Raw genomic sequence first — 18,645 nt, forward strand, 5'->3', positions numbered from 1 at the left:
CACCAATCGCTTAGCCTCGTGTCCAGCGCTCTAGACCACTCGACCACATCCGCTATATAAAAATATAACTTCAATAGTCGTAGTGTTACCTTGTCACGGAAGGTGAATCTAGAGATAGACATGAGACACGTGTTTTTTAAGCGTGTGTAGATGTTGTATTATTATTTTCATACACAATGTATTTATTATTTGTCAGCAATCTAACTCAACAATTTTTATATATCATATGAGATCATGATTAATTTCATTATACAGTCACTAGAAATAAGTATATTATACAAACAAGTCTAAACAAGTGACAAACCATACAATATACATGTCCACTGGATCTAAGAGTGATATAGATACAAGGTTAATGCAAATATTTATATAAGTCTGAAAATTACACCAAACAGTGTTAGAGTTAGATTTTCTACTGACAAAATTTTTTGTCCGTCCCTCAGCGGGATTCGAACTCACACCTTTGATACACTACAGCACCAATCGCTTAGCCTCGTGTCCAGCGCGATATATATATACGTGTACAAGATCTTGTCAGAGTCATGGATAGAAAACAAGTGCTTGTGATCTATGGTACTCGAAGTTTTTGATAAGTTTAATATGATCACTACGAATTCTGTTAAAAAAATATATAAAAAGTCATTACTATAGTGTTATTAACTGGCTGTTTCTGTATTGGCACTGGTATAGATTCAAGGTTTGCTGTATTGGCCTCGAGACCCGTAGGGTCGAGGGCCAATACAGCTGACCGAGAATCTATACCAGTGCCAATACAGAAACAGCCAGTTCATAACACTTTTATTAAATGATTATAAGAGAATTAAAAACCGGAAGTGAACGTCCTGTATTAGCCCATGGGCCAATACAGCTTTTTTCCCGCTTTTTTCTGTATTGGCCCTGTTTTTTTCGTTTCAAAACTTTAAGACATTACAAAACATTGCACATCATTTAACCTGTTTATTTTATGACTTTAATTTAAAAAATATTATACCAATGTTTTTATGCATAACGATACTTCCAGAGTTAAGTAATGGCGTAAGAAAATTGAAAACCGGAAGTGAACGTCCTGTATTAGCCCTAGGGCTAATACAGCTTTTTTCCCGCTTTTTTCTGTATTGGCCCTGTTTTTTTCCGTATTGGCCCTGTTCGAAGAGCAATATTAAATCTTGATTTATATCGACAGTGGAACGTTTTTAGTATTGCACATGCTGATTTATCCGTCTTGGGGCTTATTTGCTCATATCATTTAATAATTAATGATAAATCATTATAGAAATCACAGGTGAACAAACCTGTAGCAGTCGATCGGGACTATGACCGGAGACATGATCCAATTTTAGAAATACCCAAGGGACATAACCGACAATCGTTGCCAAGCAGTTGTAGCAACAAAAGTTCTCGGGGGTAAAATTTGGTAAGGTTTTTAAACAATACGTCATAGTAGCTGATGCATTTGACATTAGTCTACAAAGTTGAACAAAAACGCACTCTCCTCTTTCAATTTGATTTTCTTTCCTGTCCATTTAGTTTTTCAATGTACACGACGAAAACAACTTTCAAACTTTCTTTTTTCATCCTGTGTCGTCAGATCATAATTCATGTGTGTCAATTTTTTCATTGATTGATAATAAAATATGTGTTTATTTGAAAAAATCCACCTATAATTATTGAATTCGTGAAATTTACACCAATACATACCCGTGAATAAAGAATTGTTTATGTGGCATCCGTAGATAAATATTCCAAACTTTTTATGACAACAAAATTCAAATAATATGATATTGTTTTGAAGCATTAAAATTGTTGGAGATCAGAAATGGTATAGGCAAGTCTTTAAAAAGGCACTTGTTTTTTTATGATTATGGATTATAACCATGTTAACGTTAACAAACTATGCGACTATGTGACTATTTCAATAAAAACATTAGAGACGACTTTCCAGAACATTTCCTATGCCACAACCAGGCAATTAAATTTATTATGTTGCAGTAAAAATGGATTGTTTATTGACAACGTTTACAAATATTTACCCTGGGTCAAGACTTTAAAACTGGCATAACTTGTCCTTTATAAAAACTTAAGATTGTTTTTTTTTATGTAGATATTTTATATGCCCTGGCCCTGGTAATCTTTGATTTCATCGGACACTGATGCCACAGTGCTAAACAAGTGATTGTTGCATGACATCAATAGGGTAGCAAAATATTATCCCCTACAAACATTACAGAAACAGATTTCACCACTGAAAAAAGAGATAAGAATAAAATTTCTCTTTCTTCACACTAAAATTTGAAAATGAACTATGCATGTATGAAAATAAATTTTGTTGTAAATGTACTATAATAAAGACATTTACAAAATGTAGATGTCTTTGTAATTTGTTAAATAGTAGAAAATGCTGTATTTTACTGTTGTTTTAAGGGACCCTTGCACAAGTAATGTACCCGGTAAAGTTTTCCAAATACATGTATAGATCACAACTAATCTTAATTTACCTATAAAGAATCTCTGACTCTGCAATATGGATTTTTTCCCCCTAATATTGTTCTTTTTTTGTCAAAGAATGCATGCAAAAAAAGAATGAACCTAAGAATTCATTGATAGTATTTGAAAATAAGGAATGTTCTCTCCACAAATTTCATATACATTAAGATTCTAATGGGTACACAGTGAATTTTGAAATACCATCTTGTTACACAATCTATAAGAAAATCAGATATTTTCATTAAAAAAAACATTTTAACATCACATAAAATTTATATAATACTAAAATGCACTGGTATTTATAGTACATTTTTGCAACTGTACTTAACCAGAATAGTACTTCATACAAATGCATTCTTATTCAAGTTTTAGAGTTTAGAAAATAAAATAATGCAGTAATATTTAAGCTTACATGTATATTAGAATATTTCAATGTACAACAAAGTTCTGTGAATTTTCATGAATGGTTTCAGCGTCAAGTCAAAACAAACTTCCTACTAATAGCTATATAGTTACTCAATTTCTTGTACAAATTTGGATACTTTTTTATCATTCAAACAACATTTTTGAGGAAGGTGTTGATCTTTTTTTAATGTACAATGTATTTAACCAACATTCTGTTTTTCAGAAGAAGTAATGGGAACTTAATATTCAAGAAAGCATACATTGTAAAGTGAAAGAAAATGGAAGGGGAAGAATCCACCGCAAAGGATTCAGCGAGGAGTGAAAGTGAGGCAAAGATCAAAGAAGATGAAATAAGAACAGAGAAAGAGGAAGAAAGGAAAACTCCTGAAATTGAAAGAAAAATAAGTCCTGAAAATGAACAGAATGAAACACCAGAAAGATCGGGTAGCAGGCAAAGTAGAAAGGACAATGATAGTCCTGCATCAGGAAGAAAATCTGTAGAGAGTCGACCCAAAAGTTCGGAAAGTATTGATAGGCCTAAGAGTACCGCAAGTAATACATCAATTGGTAAAACGAGACGAGGGAAGAAAGGTGTGGCCCAAGATGTTACACATAGTGTCACATTTAAAATTACTGTATCTGTAGCAGTACCTACAGGTTAGTTTATTTTAATAACAAGAATGTGTCCCAAGTACACGAATGCCCCACTCGCACTATCATTTTCTATGTTCAGTGGACCGTGAAATTGGGGTAAACCCTCTAATTTGGCATTAAAATTAAAAAGATCATATCATAGGGAACATGTATACTAAGTTTGAAGTCGATTGGACTTCAACTTCATCAAAAACTACCTTGACCAAAAACTTTAACCTGAAGCGGGACAGACGGACGGACGGACGAACGAACGGACGAACGGACGCACAGACCAGAAAACATAATGCCCCTCTATTATCGTAGGTGGGGCATAAAAATATTTATTATGATGATATCTGTAAAATTGAACAGAAGAAAAAATATTATAACCAAACACTTTAAATCTTTTGATTTCTGGAAACTTAATGAACCCTCAATTTTTAGGTTCATTGTAAAAGTTGTTTTCAATAAATTGTAAAATTTAAGGGCAAAATATATAAAAAAAAAATTATATAAAGCAGTTCCCCTTTTGATTTTTTGATTTCTGTAAAGCCAAGGAGACCACAAAAAGCTGTTTATGGTTTGGTTACAGAAATTTTCTATACATGTAAATGTATTTAGGATTTCAAAAAAAATAATTTTTATTATATGATAAGGATTAGAAAAGACAAGAAAATCAGAAATTATCAAGTGTTTAATGGTTTAGATTTATTTGTTGTTCTATCTGTAATAAGAAATTATCCAGGAATTAGTTTAACAAGGTTTTATTCCAACTGGAAGCACCTTGTAAATTGTAATTTCATAACAACTACATGTACATGTAGCACTGAGATTTTCTGTGAGATTATTGCTGATGTGTATTTCTCATGTAAAGTGTATGAATCTTCCATGTTAACATTTTGACCTTAACAACAGTGAAAATGTGTCAATATAATTTTATATTCTTGAGCGTCATCAATGTATATAATTATATAAGTAACTGTCCTGTTTGAATAAATTTGAATAGCATTACTGTAAGTTCAGAAATTTTGGCTCATATTCATTATGTGATTTTATGCACTAAATGTTTAATGACTCCAGGAAATGCAGTATACGAAAAATGTATCAAAATTTATAAAATGCTTCTTTTTCTTTTTGCAAAACATATTTCGTTGCAATTTTAACAATTATAAAAAAATTGCAAACATTATTGAATATACAATACTGTCCTGGTTTATTTTTTGTATAAGATGTACATCTACACCTATGATTATAACAATGTTTCAGATGATATGAATGCAGCATCTTTGGCTATGAGTGGTAGGTGGTTACGATTCACCTTTATATTTAGGTCATATTATCCTTTTCCTAATTCTTTGGATATAAGATTAATACAAAAAAGATTGAATTTTAATATAGAAAATATTTCTGAATCAATTATTTATCATTCTGTTCATGTGAACATTTTACAGAATAACATAATTTTTAGTTTAATTAATAATTCAACTAGTTTTTAAATTGATTGAAAAATATTTGATTTATTTTGTTAAAGTTATTGGCATAATTCATCACAAGGGAGATAACTCAATTTTCTAAAGAATTAGTGACTAAGCAATGACCTTGGATGTACCTATAGTTGGCACTTGTAGAACATCTTTTTATTTTGTCTTTATAATTTTTTTTATAGAAATTTTATATTTTAATAATGTTTATAGATTTAATATAATGGAAAACTTAAAATGAAACTATCAAACTATTTATATACTTGTAGAGCTCTCATTTTTAAAATTTACTAATAATTTTATTTTGAAAATATTATATTATCTTGTGGTAACTTTTTTAGATTTGAAAATAGTTTTTCAGAAAACTTCATTGAAAGTGCACACTTTTTTGTTTGTGTTTAAATTTTATTCCTGCATGAATTACTGTTGTACTTTAAAGTTAAAAGATATTTTAAATTAGTTGTAAAATTTAAAAAAAAATGTATATATGTTTCAATGAAACTGTTGCCAAATTATTTATATTCTCATTTTTTGAGAGTAAAACTAATATTAATTATTAAATTTATTTATCTAGAATTGTGCTTCTCTGCTTATTAGAATTACACAGCCTAAAAGATATCCTTTCCACTAAATGCAAAACCATTTATATATAATTTATGTCTTCATACATGTATAGTTTCAAGGAATTTTTTAGGAAAATACTCATGATCAATAATGTGTATTTTTGTTGTATTATCGTCTTGCCTGCAACAAAAGTTGCTGAAGTGAGACATAGGCATGCTGTTTCCGTTGTGGATGCTGGTGGTTATGGCTGCATCAACAGTGTATATAGTTGGTGATAAGGTCTTGTCGAGGCATATCTTTGTGTTTACAATTTGTTTTTATATTAAACATTTAGGGTTGAATAAATTAGATGCAGACATTTTATTTTATTTGGTTTTGACTTTAGTATGGACGAAATTATTCATAGAGAAATGAACATTGTTAGAGCCTATATATTTTTTTAATTGGTATTCATGTTCTTTTATATTGAATAAAAGAAGATACAGTGTACACGCCATCTAGATACCGCCTAAAATCAATCAAAAGAGGTCTGTAACTATGTTTATTCAGTCCTTGACAGTGTTTAGTCATTTTGTTACTGTTCAGTGTTCTCCCCAGATATTTCCTACATCATCGACCTGATAAACAGAGAAATTTTAAATACCACCTTGTTTCTATAATTTAAAGCATAACATCCATAACGCAATCTACAAGAAGATTAAGTCAGATAGCATTACATTCAAGAAATATAGCATGAAATTACTATGCTGCTAATAAAGGCTTTGAGGAGAACACTGCTGTGTTTAGTCATTATGTTACTAAGTTAAATCATTCTGTTACTATGTTTATTCAGTCCTTGATTGTGTTTAGTAAGTCCATTACTGTGTTTATTTGTTTTGTTTTTGTGTTTAATCATTCCATTACTACATTCACTGTATGTTGAATCATTCAGCTACTGTGTTTAGTCAGCCTGTTACTGTGTTTAGTCAGTTTGTAACTATCTGTAGTCAGTTTGGCACTGTGTTCAGTAAATCTGTTGGTGTGTCCATTCAGTTTGTAATTGTGTTTAGTCAGTCTGTTGCTGTGTTGAGTATTTCTTATTCTTTTGTTTAGCCAATTTGATACTGTATTCATTCATTCTGCTAATGTGTTCATTCAGTCTGTTACCATGTTCAGTCATTCTATCAGATCTCTGGACTAAGGTTTTACTTTTGATCTCTACAACACTTTTTTTAAGGTACATTGTATAACTGGCAACTGACTCCTCATTTTAGATAAATTTAACTAGCCCAACCATGATTTTACTGGTCTGGGTCGACAGGCTTGTAACTAAATTTAAAGACTGGCGTGTTACTGTGTTAAATCTTTTTGTAACTATTTTTCTTTGACTCAGACTGTTATACAATTATTACATATTAAACAAGTTTATTACAAAGCCAAGTGGTGATGCTGTTTACATCAATTACTTAATCAATTTTGCCATGTCTCCCATAATGACATTTCAACACCTAGTTTTTGTTTTCAAAAACCAATTAATTTACAATGGATTCTCAAATTATTAACTTTCATGACAGACCACCATTATCATTGTCAACATGCCATTTTATGTTGAAGCCCTTCCTCTGCCCACAGCACCAAAAAAACCTTTCATGCAACCATATACTTAACAGGTGATAATGGCTTCGACATGATAAAAGTGTAAACTATTAGACTTAATTGAAAATCTTTAATTGGTTGTGTAAAATCAATCAATTCCAATTATTAATTAATCCTGGAGGAGAAGCTGTTAAAAGATTACAGACTTGTTTATTGACTTGTTTATTGATTAGTGTCCCAACATGGAATATACAGCTATAATCATACTTTCATCTTGTATGCTTTTTCAATAAAAATTGAAAAATTGGCAGATATTTTCCTCAGGGAAAATGTAAAATACTATTTAATATTGTTAATTAATCCAAATTGTTTGTTAAGAACTAATATGTGCAAGAGATTATAGGTGTATATCTGTTTTTATTGGTAATCTTATCTTAAAAGTCAATATTTATTTGTCATTTTCGTTTCAATTTCATCAATTACTGAAAAACCAGACTTTTGTTATTGATTATTATAAGGATGATTTTGTGTTGGGGAGAACATATAATGTTAACTTTTCAATGAGTTATATTGTGATAACCAAAAAATGTCGGGCATTAATCTTAAAAGTAAGTTAGGGCTAAATATGATTTTTTTTTTAAATCCAGACTATAATTTATGGGAACAACAAACTTAAGCTTTAAATATTTTAAGTGCCAAAATAACCCTGGTTGTGTTAGTGTTCAGAGGAGTTGTGGGTAAAGGCCAAAATTTAGAATCGGTCTAAAGAAGTAAGAATGTTAAATCTCCTAGTATACTTCATGCTCTCATGTTATAGTTTTCTCTTAAGTGATAAATTCCTTTTTGATTACATCAAGATTTTATTTCAATCAAGAGGTGTTGAAATAAAATTTTCAAGGCAAAACAGAGGCAAAGCTACGATAATTTTCTGAATCAAACCGTTTCGTCAGAGCAATTTTTAAAAAGATACAGAGTTAAAATGTCTATACATGTAGCCAAAAGTTAAATGTGTCTTCCAATAGTTCAAATTTTGCATTACATAAAAATTGCAAAGACCCTGCCAAAATACGAAGAAGTCTATTAAGTTGCATACATGATCTAATATTTATTGATCAGACAATCCCGTGACAATGTTTGATCCATGGTTCTAAGATTAATTGTAAACTTGTTATATAGCACTGATAGTTGCCATAAAAAGTGAAATAAAATTCTCGTTATTCTAACAGTATTTGATAGACTATTGATTTGTTTCTCTCTATTATACTTTCATTGATTCTTCCCAGGAAATTCTGTGTTTTGCATATCTATACAGTACAAGATACAACTTGTCACAAAGTTATGCAAATTACATTTATTTATTGGATTGGGGTTGTTATAACATTGGACGTTTCATATCGGACTTCAATTTCATCAGGGAAAGTTTTAAAAAATGTATAAGATCATGGGACTTGGTTTTGTTACATAGTTTTGCATATTTCGGCAGAAAAAAAACTTTGTGGATTTTTTTCTGCGGTAGTTTCTCAGGTAATGTGTTTAACTTCTGTTGAAAGTTTTTGTTGTCTTTCAAATTTCTTAATTCTAACCATGTTCATTGTTCATAAATGTATCATAAACCACTCTAATACTAACAAATGATTTTTTTCTCTAGGTTTACATGTATATTCAAGTTCAGAAGACGATTCATGGGGTACAATTTCATGCATGATATATATATAGATTTATTTCACTTATAGGTTGTCGAGCATGTCACATTTGAATTATATTTCTTAATAATTAAGATGATAGAAAAATGATACTAAGTTTATTTATTGGTCAAAATATGTATGATATCCCTTTCCTGCATGTATGGTCAGATACTTTGTAATTTTATACTGATTATGCAAATATTGCATGAGTAAGGTCTTACTGTGTATGTAAAATAACTTGTACTACGTCACTTTGCATGTCATGATTATTTCACAAAGAGTAAAGAATAATGATATATCGGTATATGATATATTATCACAAAACTGTGTGTGTTACAGAAATGTATTAAAACATCTTCATCATTTTCTTTTGGAAAAGGGGCCTTAATTGGTGTACATTTAAATTTTGTAAGATTTGCTTTTAAAATATTTAGGATCATTTTTCAAAATTGTCATACAATTGAGAGATATAGCTAGCTGTAAAACCAGGTTAAATCCACCATTATCTTCATAAGAAAATGCCTGTACCAAGTCAGGAATATGACAGTTGTCATCCATTTGTTTGGTGTATTTGAGCTTTTTACATTCCGATTTGATTGTGTAATTTCTATTTTGAATTTTCCTAAGAGTGCATTTTTTGTTATTTTACTTTTTTCATGAAAGAAAAAGCAGTGTATATGATATATATAATTGGGATAAAATGAAGAAACAAAATGACATAGAAGTTAACAACTATTAGGTCACTGTACGGCTTTTAAAATGATCAAAACTCATATTGCATAATCAGCCATAAAAGGCCCTGAAATGACAAATGTAAAACAATACATGTATTTCTGTCTCCAAAAAAAGTCTCACTATAAATTTTGAAGTGAATGCACTATATTAATTATTAATTTGTTGCATGATGGTAGACCAAATAATTTCAAAAAGCCATTTTAATTTATAATTTGAAAAAAACTAAAAAAGTTTTTTGTTAAATCACTTGTGGGAGGGAAAGCATATAGGATTGTATTAATATTATTGCTGTAATTTCTATTCGATATGAAAAAAAATGTTAAGTAAGAGTTAATAAGACTGAAACTCAAAATAGAACATCTGTTTTTGTCTTTATCTTCGGCAAACTTTTAAAATTTTGAAATAATTGATTTAAGAATAGTTGTGCATGACCCTCTTGCTTATAAATTGCCCTCATGCCTCTATCAAATTAGAATGTCCGTTCAAAATAAATGTCACTAATAATATTTCATTGAATGATTATCCTAGATGTCAAAAAAAAAAAAAAAATCAATGATTAATTATTTTTATTAATTTTGTAGTTGAGGATGATGATGTTCCAGATCTGAAAGAATTAATGAAGAAAAAGAAACGAACTTTTGAAGTCTCCAAACCGCAAGGTTATTTCCATACAGAGTATTCTGTACTTCCTGGAACATCGCCAACGGTTACAGATCTGGTATTGTATGGACCATTGTTTAGACTCTTCAAATATCCAGATGCTGCAAGAAATGAAAGAACTTGGCAGGAAGGAGACCTTACTTGGGTGGCATGGACCCATCAGTAGGTGGCATTAAATTTAAATATTGTACATTGTAAATGTAGGTGTTGATATTTTGGATGCTCTATGCTGTAATTCTGTGGGTTAATGCATTTTATTTAATTATAATTAGTCAGTTTATTGCAAACATAATTCAAATTTTTTAAAATTTATAACATTGATTGAAATTAAAACCCATGAATTCCCAGTGAAATAAAAATCAATAATTTCACTCCTCTGATATCATATATACAATAATGTTGTCAAGACTCACTCAAGAGGTGGTCAATTTCTTTGCATCAATGCAAATTTTTAATGCATAGAAAAAAATTTAGTTCCTTGCAATTTCTACTTTATTCCCATTAAAAAGCTCATTGTAAATGTAATATTAAGAATAAAATTAACTTGTCGAATAATGAAAATATCGAAAAAATATCAAACTAGATATCGGACATAACTGATAATTAACTTTGGCTACACACATTCATGAATTAATGTGTTGTGTTCTGTCACTGGTTGAATAAATTTCTACATTAAAAATCTTCTATTAATTATGCCCCACCTACGATAGTAGAGGGGCATTATGTTTTCTGGTCTGTGCCTCCGTTCGTCCATCCGGTTAAAGTTTTTGGTCGAGGTAGTTTTTGATGAAGCTGAAGTCCAATCAACTTGAAACTTAATACACATGTTCCCCATGATATGATCTTTCTAATTTTAATGCCAAATTATAGTTTTGACCCCAATTTCATGGTCCACTGAACATAGAAAATGATTAAAAGCATAATTCAATTTAGTTTGAATCTGTGTATTTATTTGTTATGACAGTTAACCAAAAAATATTTCTCACTTGTTAGCATTTGATAATTAAGCTTACTGAAAGTGTCTTATTTACACTATACCTAATCATTACAGAGTATGCTATGAATATAATTGATTTAGCAGAAAAAAGAACTGCTTAACTCTGATTAAAGGTGGTGTTGGGAGACATTGATGCGATATTGAACCCAATGACATTAATAAAACAATTAGGGTTAAACATATGGTTAGGGCTATAATATATGTCAAGCTTTTAATTGCTTTTAGTCCTAGCCTTACAACCATAAAACTATCAAGTACGATTTTCATACTCAGAATTGGAAAACAATCAAAACACAGGATTTCAAGCTCAAGTTTTGTACTCCCAGTACTGAGTAAAGTTTTATTAACAAAAGCCCAGCTAGAAAAGTTTAGAATATTCAGTTACAGAGGCTATCTAAGATCTGCCATCCAACACTTTAATATTTGCTTCTGTACTTTTGTACAGACATAATAACAACTGTTAATTTGTGCAGAATTTCAATGTTAAAAAAAAAGTGTCAAACCAAAGATTGATATAGTAAGATACATATATATATATATTGACACCTTATGTTTGTGGCATAACATCTTGGCCACAAGTTTATATTTTTCTGTTTAGTATTAAATTTAAATTAAGATCCATTTTGTTACATCTTGTGATCAATTGTATTTGGTAATTGCCAATGGCAGTCAGCAGGGTTAAAGATCATCAGTTGTTCGACCTGTTAGTCAAATGCGTTTTGTTTAAATATACTTTTTCACCTTTTTGGCCTTTTGGAAAATGTTGTTTGTGCTGTATTTAGACCCTTTTACAAGGAAATTTGTTTTACATGCACATGTATAAAAATTGCAGTTTTTATCCAACACAATCATAGGTTTGAACGTAGTTTTCAATTTAGACTTGTATATACTATATTATATATAAATCCTTGGTCAAACTAAAAATTAGTGAAATAATGTTGTATCATCCATTTTAAGATGAAATGAGGCTTCACATATTCACTGTTCTTTTTTTTTGCTTTTTTCAGTCAAACTATTGATATAAATAAAGATGTATTGTTAAAGTTATTTGACCATACCCTGGAAATGCGTGTGTGGAACATCAAGGAGAAACTGAAACCTACAGCTAAAAATGATAGACTTAACAAACCTATCAAATTGCCTTCCAATAGATCAGGTAAATATCACTTAATATGGTTTCAATCACTTCTAAGATATAACATTTCTCCGTGAATAAGAAATAGTGACCATAGTTTTGAAGGATATCATTTTTATTTTTTAATATTGAAAACCAATTTAAGAAGGCAACTCTTTATATACTGTTGATTTATGTATTTTCATGGTTCCAACTTTTGTGTAGTTTTTTTTCCCCTGCCAGGATGTACGATTCCTTAGTTTAATTTTTGCAACAAGCTTTAAGGAAATAAGTAAATTGTAATTATATGGAATATTTTATCAATATAATTCAGTATTCACCACAACACCCTAAAAAATGAGTATTCTACAAATAATAATGAATCCACTATGCAAAAGCTTATGATTATCTCCCCTTTGTAGTAAATTTGATAAATTTTAAAATGAATATGATGCTTTATATTAAGTCTTATTATTGATGGTGAGGTTAGATGTCACACAGATCACAAGAAAGTGCATGATCACAATTATTTCAGCTACAAACAAATAGTTTATTCTATTTTGCTAATAGAGGGCACTGACATTATTTTAGATAGAGGTTTTAATGCATGGACCAGAATTTATTAATTTTATTTAAAAAAATATTATTGCTGATGGTGTAAGGGCTGTATAGCCAGTCAAGGTCGTTAAAAACTACCATTTGTTGTATTTCTTTAACTAATTAAAAAATAATTTATGTTAGTCAGATGGAAACCCCTTCAGACAAATTAAAACAAATATTTAATGTATAAAAATAGTATTGTAATGTACCACAACCTTTGGTACAAACATTCCATTTTGATTATTTTATCATATGGCCATGGTTATACAATGTACCTCTTTTTTTTTTATAAATACAGAAATGCTTTTCATATTTTATAAATTTGACTTTGATGTTTTAAGGGGGATAACTCAGAAAATTTATTTTTATGATAGATATTTTCATTTTTTTTTTTGCATTATGCAGAAAGAAAACAAATATGATGACCAAATATCTTAATATCTTCAAATGTAAAATTATACATTATTAAAAAGATTTCTGCATGTAATTTATAACCAAATTATCTCACTTATTTTTCTTTTTATTTTCATAATTTTTCCTTTTCACTGTCTAATATTATGACATTCAAATCTTGAGAATTGTGCACATCTCATTGGTTAAAAACTACTACTAAAACAGCTGCTTTGTATTGTAAATTTGGAAATAGCAAAATATGAATAACATTTTTGACAAACAATAAAAAAAAGATATCTTATGTTTCGTTTACACCTTAATTATATAAGAATATGAATTTGTGGTATAATTGCCATGAGGCAACACGCTACAAGAGACCAAATAACACAGAAATTAACGAATATATTTTACCATACAAATGGCAACAACTGAATTACAGGCTACAAGACCAAAATATCAATCAGTACACATCCAACATCAGATGGATTTAATGTTAAAGAAAAACATGAACTTGTGCAATGCTCAGATAGATAACAATATCCTATAATAAATACATAAGCATATTCTTAATATCAAAGAGATGAAAGCTAAAACTAAAAACAAAAGATTTTGCCTTGATACATTAAAAGTTTTTTATAAGAATTAAGTATTTTACACCTCATAAAGAAATATAATGAAATGAATCTATATACTATCCGTACAGCGTATTGCAATTATATAACATATATTGAATTATCAAAAATATAAAAATGGATATAGAGAATTAAACTTCAATATCTTTATATGCCTATTATTATTATTTTTTTTTTTTTTTACATATACAGTTTTATCAATGTATATTTTCTTTATTTTTAGGGGATATAGAGAACAGAGGAGTAAGGGCTAAAGTATCAAAACAGTTCAAGAATTTTAACAAATTACAGCCAAAGAAATCAACAGATTTACGTCCTTTGCCTACACAGGTGTCCTTTACCAATTTAGAAATGGCAAACAAGAAAAAAGAAGGTAAAATCTAGTTTCATCTCACAAAGGAGTAGGTTTTGATATGGTGCCAATTTGGTCTGTACTTCATGCTTTGAAGCTTAAAATGGATACTAAGGATTTATTTATTTTCTGGGAAATAGGTTTCGGTGGATTTAGGAAAAACATATTTTTCTGGATACTTGAATTCCTGGTATTGCTGAATCTGCATAAATGCCTATATGTATTTCATTTAAAATTTAAATTTCTGGTTTACCATTACCAATGAGATCCAGGTATCTGACAAATAATGATGAATCAACTTATACTTAGAGACGACATCAAAAGTTCAATGTTGGATAAAAAACTTAATTCACATAGTTTTTCCACTGACCCCCCACCCCCTCTTAACTTAATTTGGGAAAAAATGATTTACCAATAGGGATATATGTAAAAATCGATTTTAGATGTACAAAACTTGCAGATCATTTGATGTCGTCCCTTACTACTTATAGTGTTGAAAGGAAAATGTTCTTTAATTTTATGATGTAAGAACATGTTTTTATGCCCCACCTACGATAGTAGAGGGGCATTATGTTTTCTGGTCTGTGCCTCCGTTTGTTCTTCGTTCGTCCGTCCGTCTCTGCGTCCATCTGTGCATCCGTTCGCTTCAGGTTAAAGTTTTTGGTCAAGGTAGTTTTTGAAGAAGTTGAAGTCCAATGAACTTGAAACTTAGTACACATGTTCCCTATGATATGATCGTTCTAATTTTAATGCCAAATTATAGTTTTGACCCCAATTTCATGGTCCACTGAACATAGAAAATTATAGTGCAGAGTTCAGGTTAAAGTTTTTGGTCAAGGTAGTTTTTGATAAAGTTAAAGTTACATCAACTTGAAACTTAGTACACATGTTCCCTATGATATGATCTTTGTAATTATAATTCCAAATTATAAGTTTGACCCCAATTTCACGGTCCACTGAACATAGAAAATGAAAGTGCGAGTGGGGCATCCGTGTACTCTGGACACATTCTTGTTTTAAAATGAATTAAGAATTTTTATTTTACAGAACCAGTAGCAGTAGCAGCTGCCAAGTCTCAGGATGATAATGCATCTGATAAAAAATCTCAGAAGTCTCGTCAAGGTTCTCCTACTCCTAAGACATTGATGGGTGTTCCAAGCGTAGCTATAGAAGATGGAAGGTAATTTTATTCTCCCTTGACACTAGAATTGCGAAATAGAGATTTAGTAGGCATCAAACAATTGCATCAGTACAAGTTTTTGAACCGTCATGTCTGTTCATGCATCTGTCAGTTACATCTTGAACACATAAAACAGCCGAAATACTAATCATTTGAACTTTGATAGATTTCAAACATTTGTTTCAATCATTTCTCAAGCTGTTCAGTTTTGCCTAAGAAGATTTATCTGCTTCAAAACATAGGGGATCCCTCCTATTTTCTGGTGTAGTCCTGTCCCTGTGGTGCAGGTCACAATTTATTAACCTGCAACTTGTTGGGAACGGCCAGACAAAATTAAAAAAAAAACACTCACTGCTTCTTGAATAGAACTTGAAGTTATGCACCTGCTATTTTTTTCGATTTTCCCCATTCATATCATAATATCAAGTTTGCAATTTTGCTTACATTATTTGGACTCACGCTTTTATCTCAGAAAATACTTGAGACAACCTTATAAGAATTGTATATCTTGGGACTCACGATTTTATCTCAAAAAATACTTGAGACAACCTTATAAGAATTGTATATCTGGGAAATCCAGATGATTATTAATTTTTGATCAAGGTGGTACATAACTAAACTGGACCCCTGCTGTTGTTTCAATCTTATCTACACAAAATGTGTCGAAGTATCAATCAGAAGTGGCCAGTTAAGTACATAACACTTCAGGGAGATAACTCTGTACTATCTGCTGAACATTTTAATCACTTTCTTTTGTTAATGAAATATTAAGCTTCTCAATGTTCAAAATTAGTGTATGTCAAATTGAAATTCTTTATCACTAAAAAATTTCTGATAAAGTGTGTGGTTCAAGTTTAAAAAAAATTTTTTTTGTCAGAGGGTCAAAGTAAATATATTGTCAAAATTTAATGAAAATTAAACAAGCCAAATTCATTTTAGTCCAGGTGTTTGGTACCACCTTAGAGAAAAACATATTTGGATAGCTAAATGCAATATAACTATAGAAAGAGTTAATCACTTATTTTTCTTGTATCTTTCTTTTATTTTAGGAATTCCTTCAGTAGATTAGGTCGATTAGCTGGACCTGACGCTGCACCAGGATCTCCCAAAAGGGATTCCCCAAAAAGAGATTCTCCCAAGAGTAAACAAGGAAGTTCAGGAAAACAAAGTCGACAGTCAGGATCACCAACTCAGAGACAAATCAAGTCATCAGCATCTTTGGGTAAAATGTTTTTTTTGGATCGTATGCCCTGCTTCTTGGTAGGGGGCATTAAGTGGGTTTTTTTCTGTCTGTACATCCCAAAATTAGTTTCCCTGCTCTAATTTTATTTTGCCTCAACTCTATGTTATGAAACTTGTGCACAATGCTTATCACCACATCTTGCTTTTATCATTGTCACTCTTACTGTTCTTGAGTTATGTCAGTTTATAACATTATATGCAATTTGGGGCATCATCCTTTTATTTGTTCTTTTTGTTGGCATGGGTCCAGGTCTTTGTATTGTGAAATGCCTGCCAGGTTTCCTAGTAAATAAAAACTTTGAAAAAAACCTTAATTTGGAAAAGTTTCCTGGTCACTTATATAACTACAGTATTAACAATGCTGATATTCAAATTTGAGTTGTAGAATAAAAAAAAATATGTTAGTTTAGCTATGACAGGTTGAACAGGCCTATAGCAGTGTTCTGCCCTGGCCGTTTTAGCGTCGCGGTACCGCGACGCTATATTTTTTCACCGTGATGCTATAATAATTCCCGCGACCCTATAATTATTCCCGCGACGCTATAATTATTTTGAAGATGCTATTTTACTTTTCCTCAATTTTGAACTTTCATCTATTATCGATTATGATCATAAGAATTATATCACCTTTAATTGTAATCCCTTTAAGTCGGACACTAAAGGCAATTAAGAGATTAAAAATAGCTAGGTGTTAATTGCCCTCAGGGTGATAACTGTTTGGATGCGAATATCCCAAGCTGACACTTGTGACATGACGAATACCACGTGTCTGCAATCACCAATATCTACATGGAAAAATGCAATCACAAAACAATTCGAAATCTACGTTTTGTATTACGAAATTTCAAAGATTGAAACGATTTTTATTTTTTTTTAAAAAGGTCGTTTATTTGTGCAACTTTCCAAAAATTACTTTCTTTCTCTTCTGGTAATACGAGAGCGAGAATTTTGGTTAAGAGCTAAAATAAGTTTAATACTTCTTTAAAAAGGTATCATAATTGGCTTCAGTTTATGTTTAATCCATTTCATGCATTAAAAGCGTCTTATTCATTCACAATCTCTTGTCAAACAATGTTTATTCTCGGACTCATTCTCGTAAATTTTACTACGACCGCCATTGCACATTTTTGTGTTAACTACGGATCGGCACCGGACCAGATATGACAAAAATCCGCATTTTCACGATAATGACAACAGATGGACAGTAGACAGAAAAATTAAACCAAGAGAGAAAACTATGCATTACCATACTTTTTGTTAGATAACTTTGTTAAAAATACATATGATTTTGATGTAAAGATAAGAAACAACTGGGACTAATTCATTGAGTGGCATGAAACAATGAATTTCATAAACATGATAAAAAAAAGTTTTTAAATTGATTTTTTTTGCTTCTTTTGCTACTTTATCTTTACTTGATATAATATAAAAAGCAGTTAATTTTGTGTACTAGATAATTTAGTTTTGTATATATACAGGTTGCACTATAATGAACCATTCATTCATTTGACTTATTGGGTAACTGAAACCACATATTTATTTTTATTTGGCACAAGAGGAAAAAAATAATTATGTAACTATAAATGAATAAAGAAGACATAAACTGAAACAACTGTTTTTGTGGTTATAGTTTAATATTATTCTCAGTTATGAATTGAACAATATAAACTAAAACGTATAAAGGAAATAGAGCATCCACGCGACGTGACAAACGACATTAAAAAAAATACAGTTATTTTTTTTTACGCAAAATGTGATGCTATCCAAAATTTCTGGGGAGAACACTGCTATAGATAGATTCAAAAACTAGGCAAGTTTACTTTTGCATTTCAAAACCATGTTTAATAAAATCTTAAAAAGCACATTGCAAAATAAATGCATATATATTTTCCTGTCTTGAATTTTCATAATTT

At 30.3% G+C, this 18,645-nt stretch overlaps 1 protein-coding gene across 9 annotated transcripts in view; it reads left to right on the forward strand.

The window, feature by feature from the left end:
• Window positions 1-1,348: 1,348 nt before the first annotated feature.
• Window positions 1,349-18,645, forward strand: part of LOC139487380 (uncharacterized) — a 38,407-nt gene continuing 21,110 nt past the window's right edge. For 2 of the 9 annotated variants that reach the window (XM_071272161.1, XM_071272163.1), the window contains exons 1-9: window positions 1,350-1,414; window positions 3,113-3,546; window positions 4,789-4,821; window positions 6,044-6,094; window positions 10,144-10,384; window positions 12,227-12,375; window positions 14,182-14,331; window positions 15,358-15,490; window positions 16,540-16,712. In XM_071272161.1, the coding sequence (XP_071128262.1) occupies window positions 3,168-3,546; window positions 4,789-4,821; window positions 6,044-6,094; window positions 10,144-10,384; window positions 12,227-12,375; window positions 14,182-14,331; window positions 15,358-15,490; window positions 16,540-16,712 (1,309 nt within the window). In that variant the 5' untranslated portion in view covers window positions 1,350-1,414; window positions 3,113-3,167. Of the gene's footprint in view, window positions 1,415-3,112; window positions 3,547-4,788; window positions 4,822-6,043; window positions 6,095-8,790; window positions 8,830-10,143; window positions 10,385-12,226; window positions 12,376-14,181; window positions 14,332-15,357; window positions 15,491-16,539; window positions 16,713-18,645 lie in introns of all 9 variants that reach the window. The other 7 variants (XR_011655823.1, XM_071272207.1, XM_071272162.1 and 4 more) reach the window with 6 other exon arrangements.

The sequence above is a fragment of the Mytilus edulis genome, chromosome 1, assembly GCF_963676685.1.
Source record: "Mytilus edulis chromosome 1, xbMytEdul2.2, whole genome shotgun sequence".
In the NCBI taxonomy this organism is placed as follows: domain Eukaryota; kingdom Metazoa; phylum Mollusca; class Bivalvia; order Mytilida; family Mytilidae; genus Mytilus; species Mytilus edulis.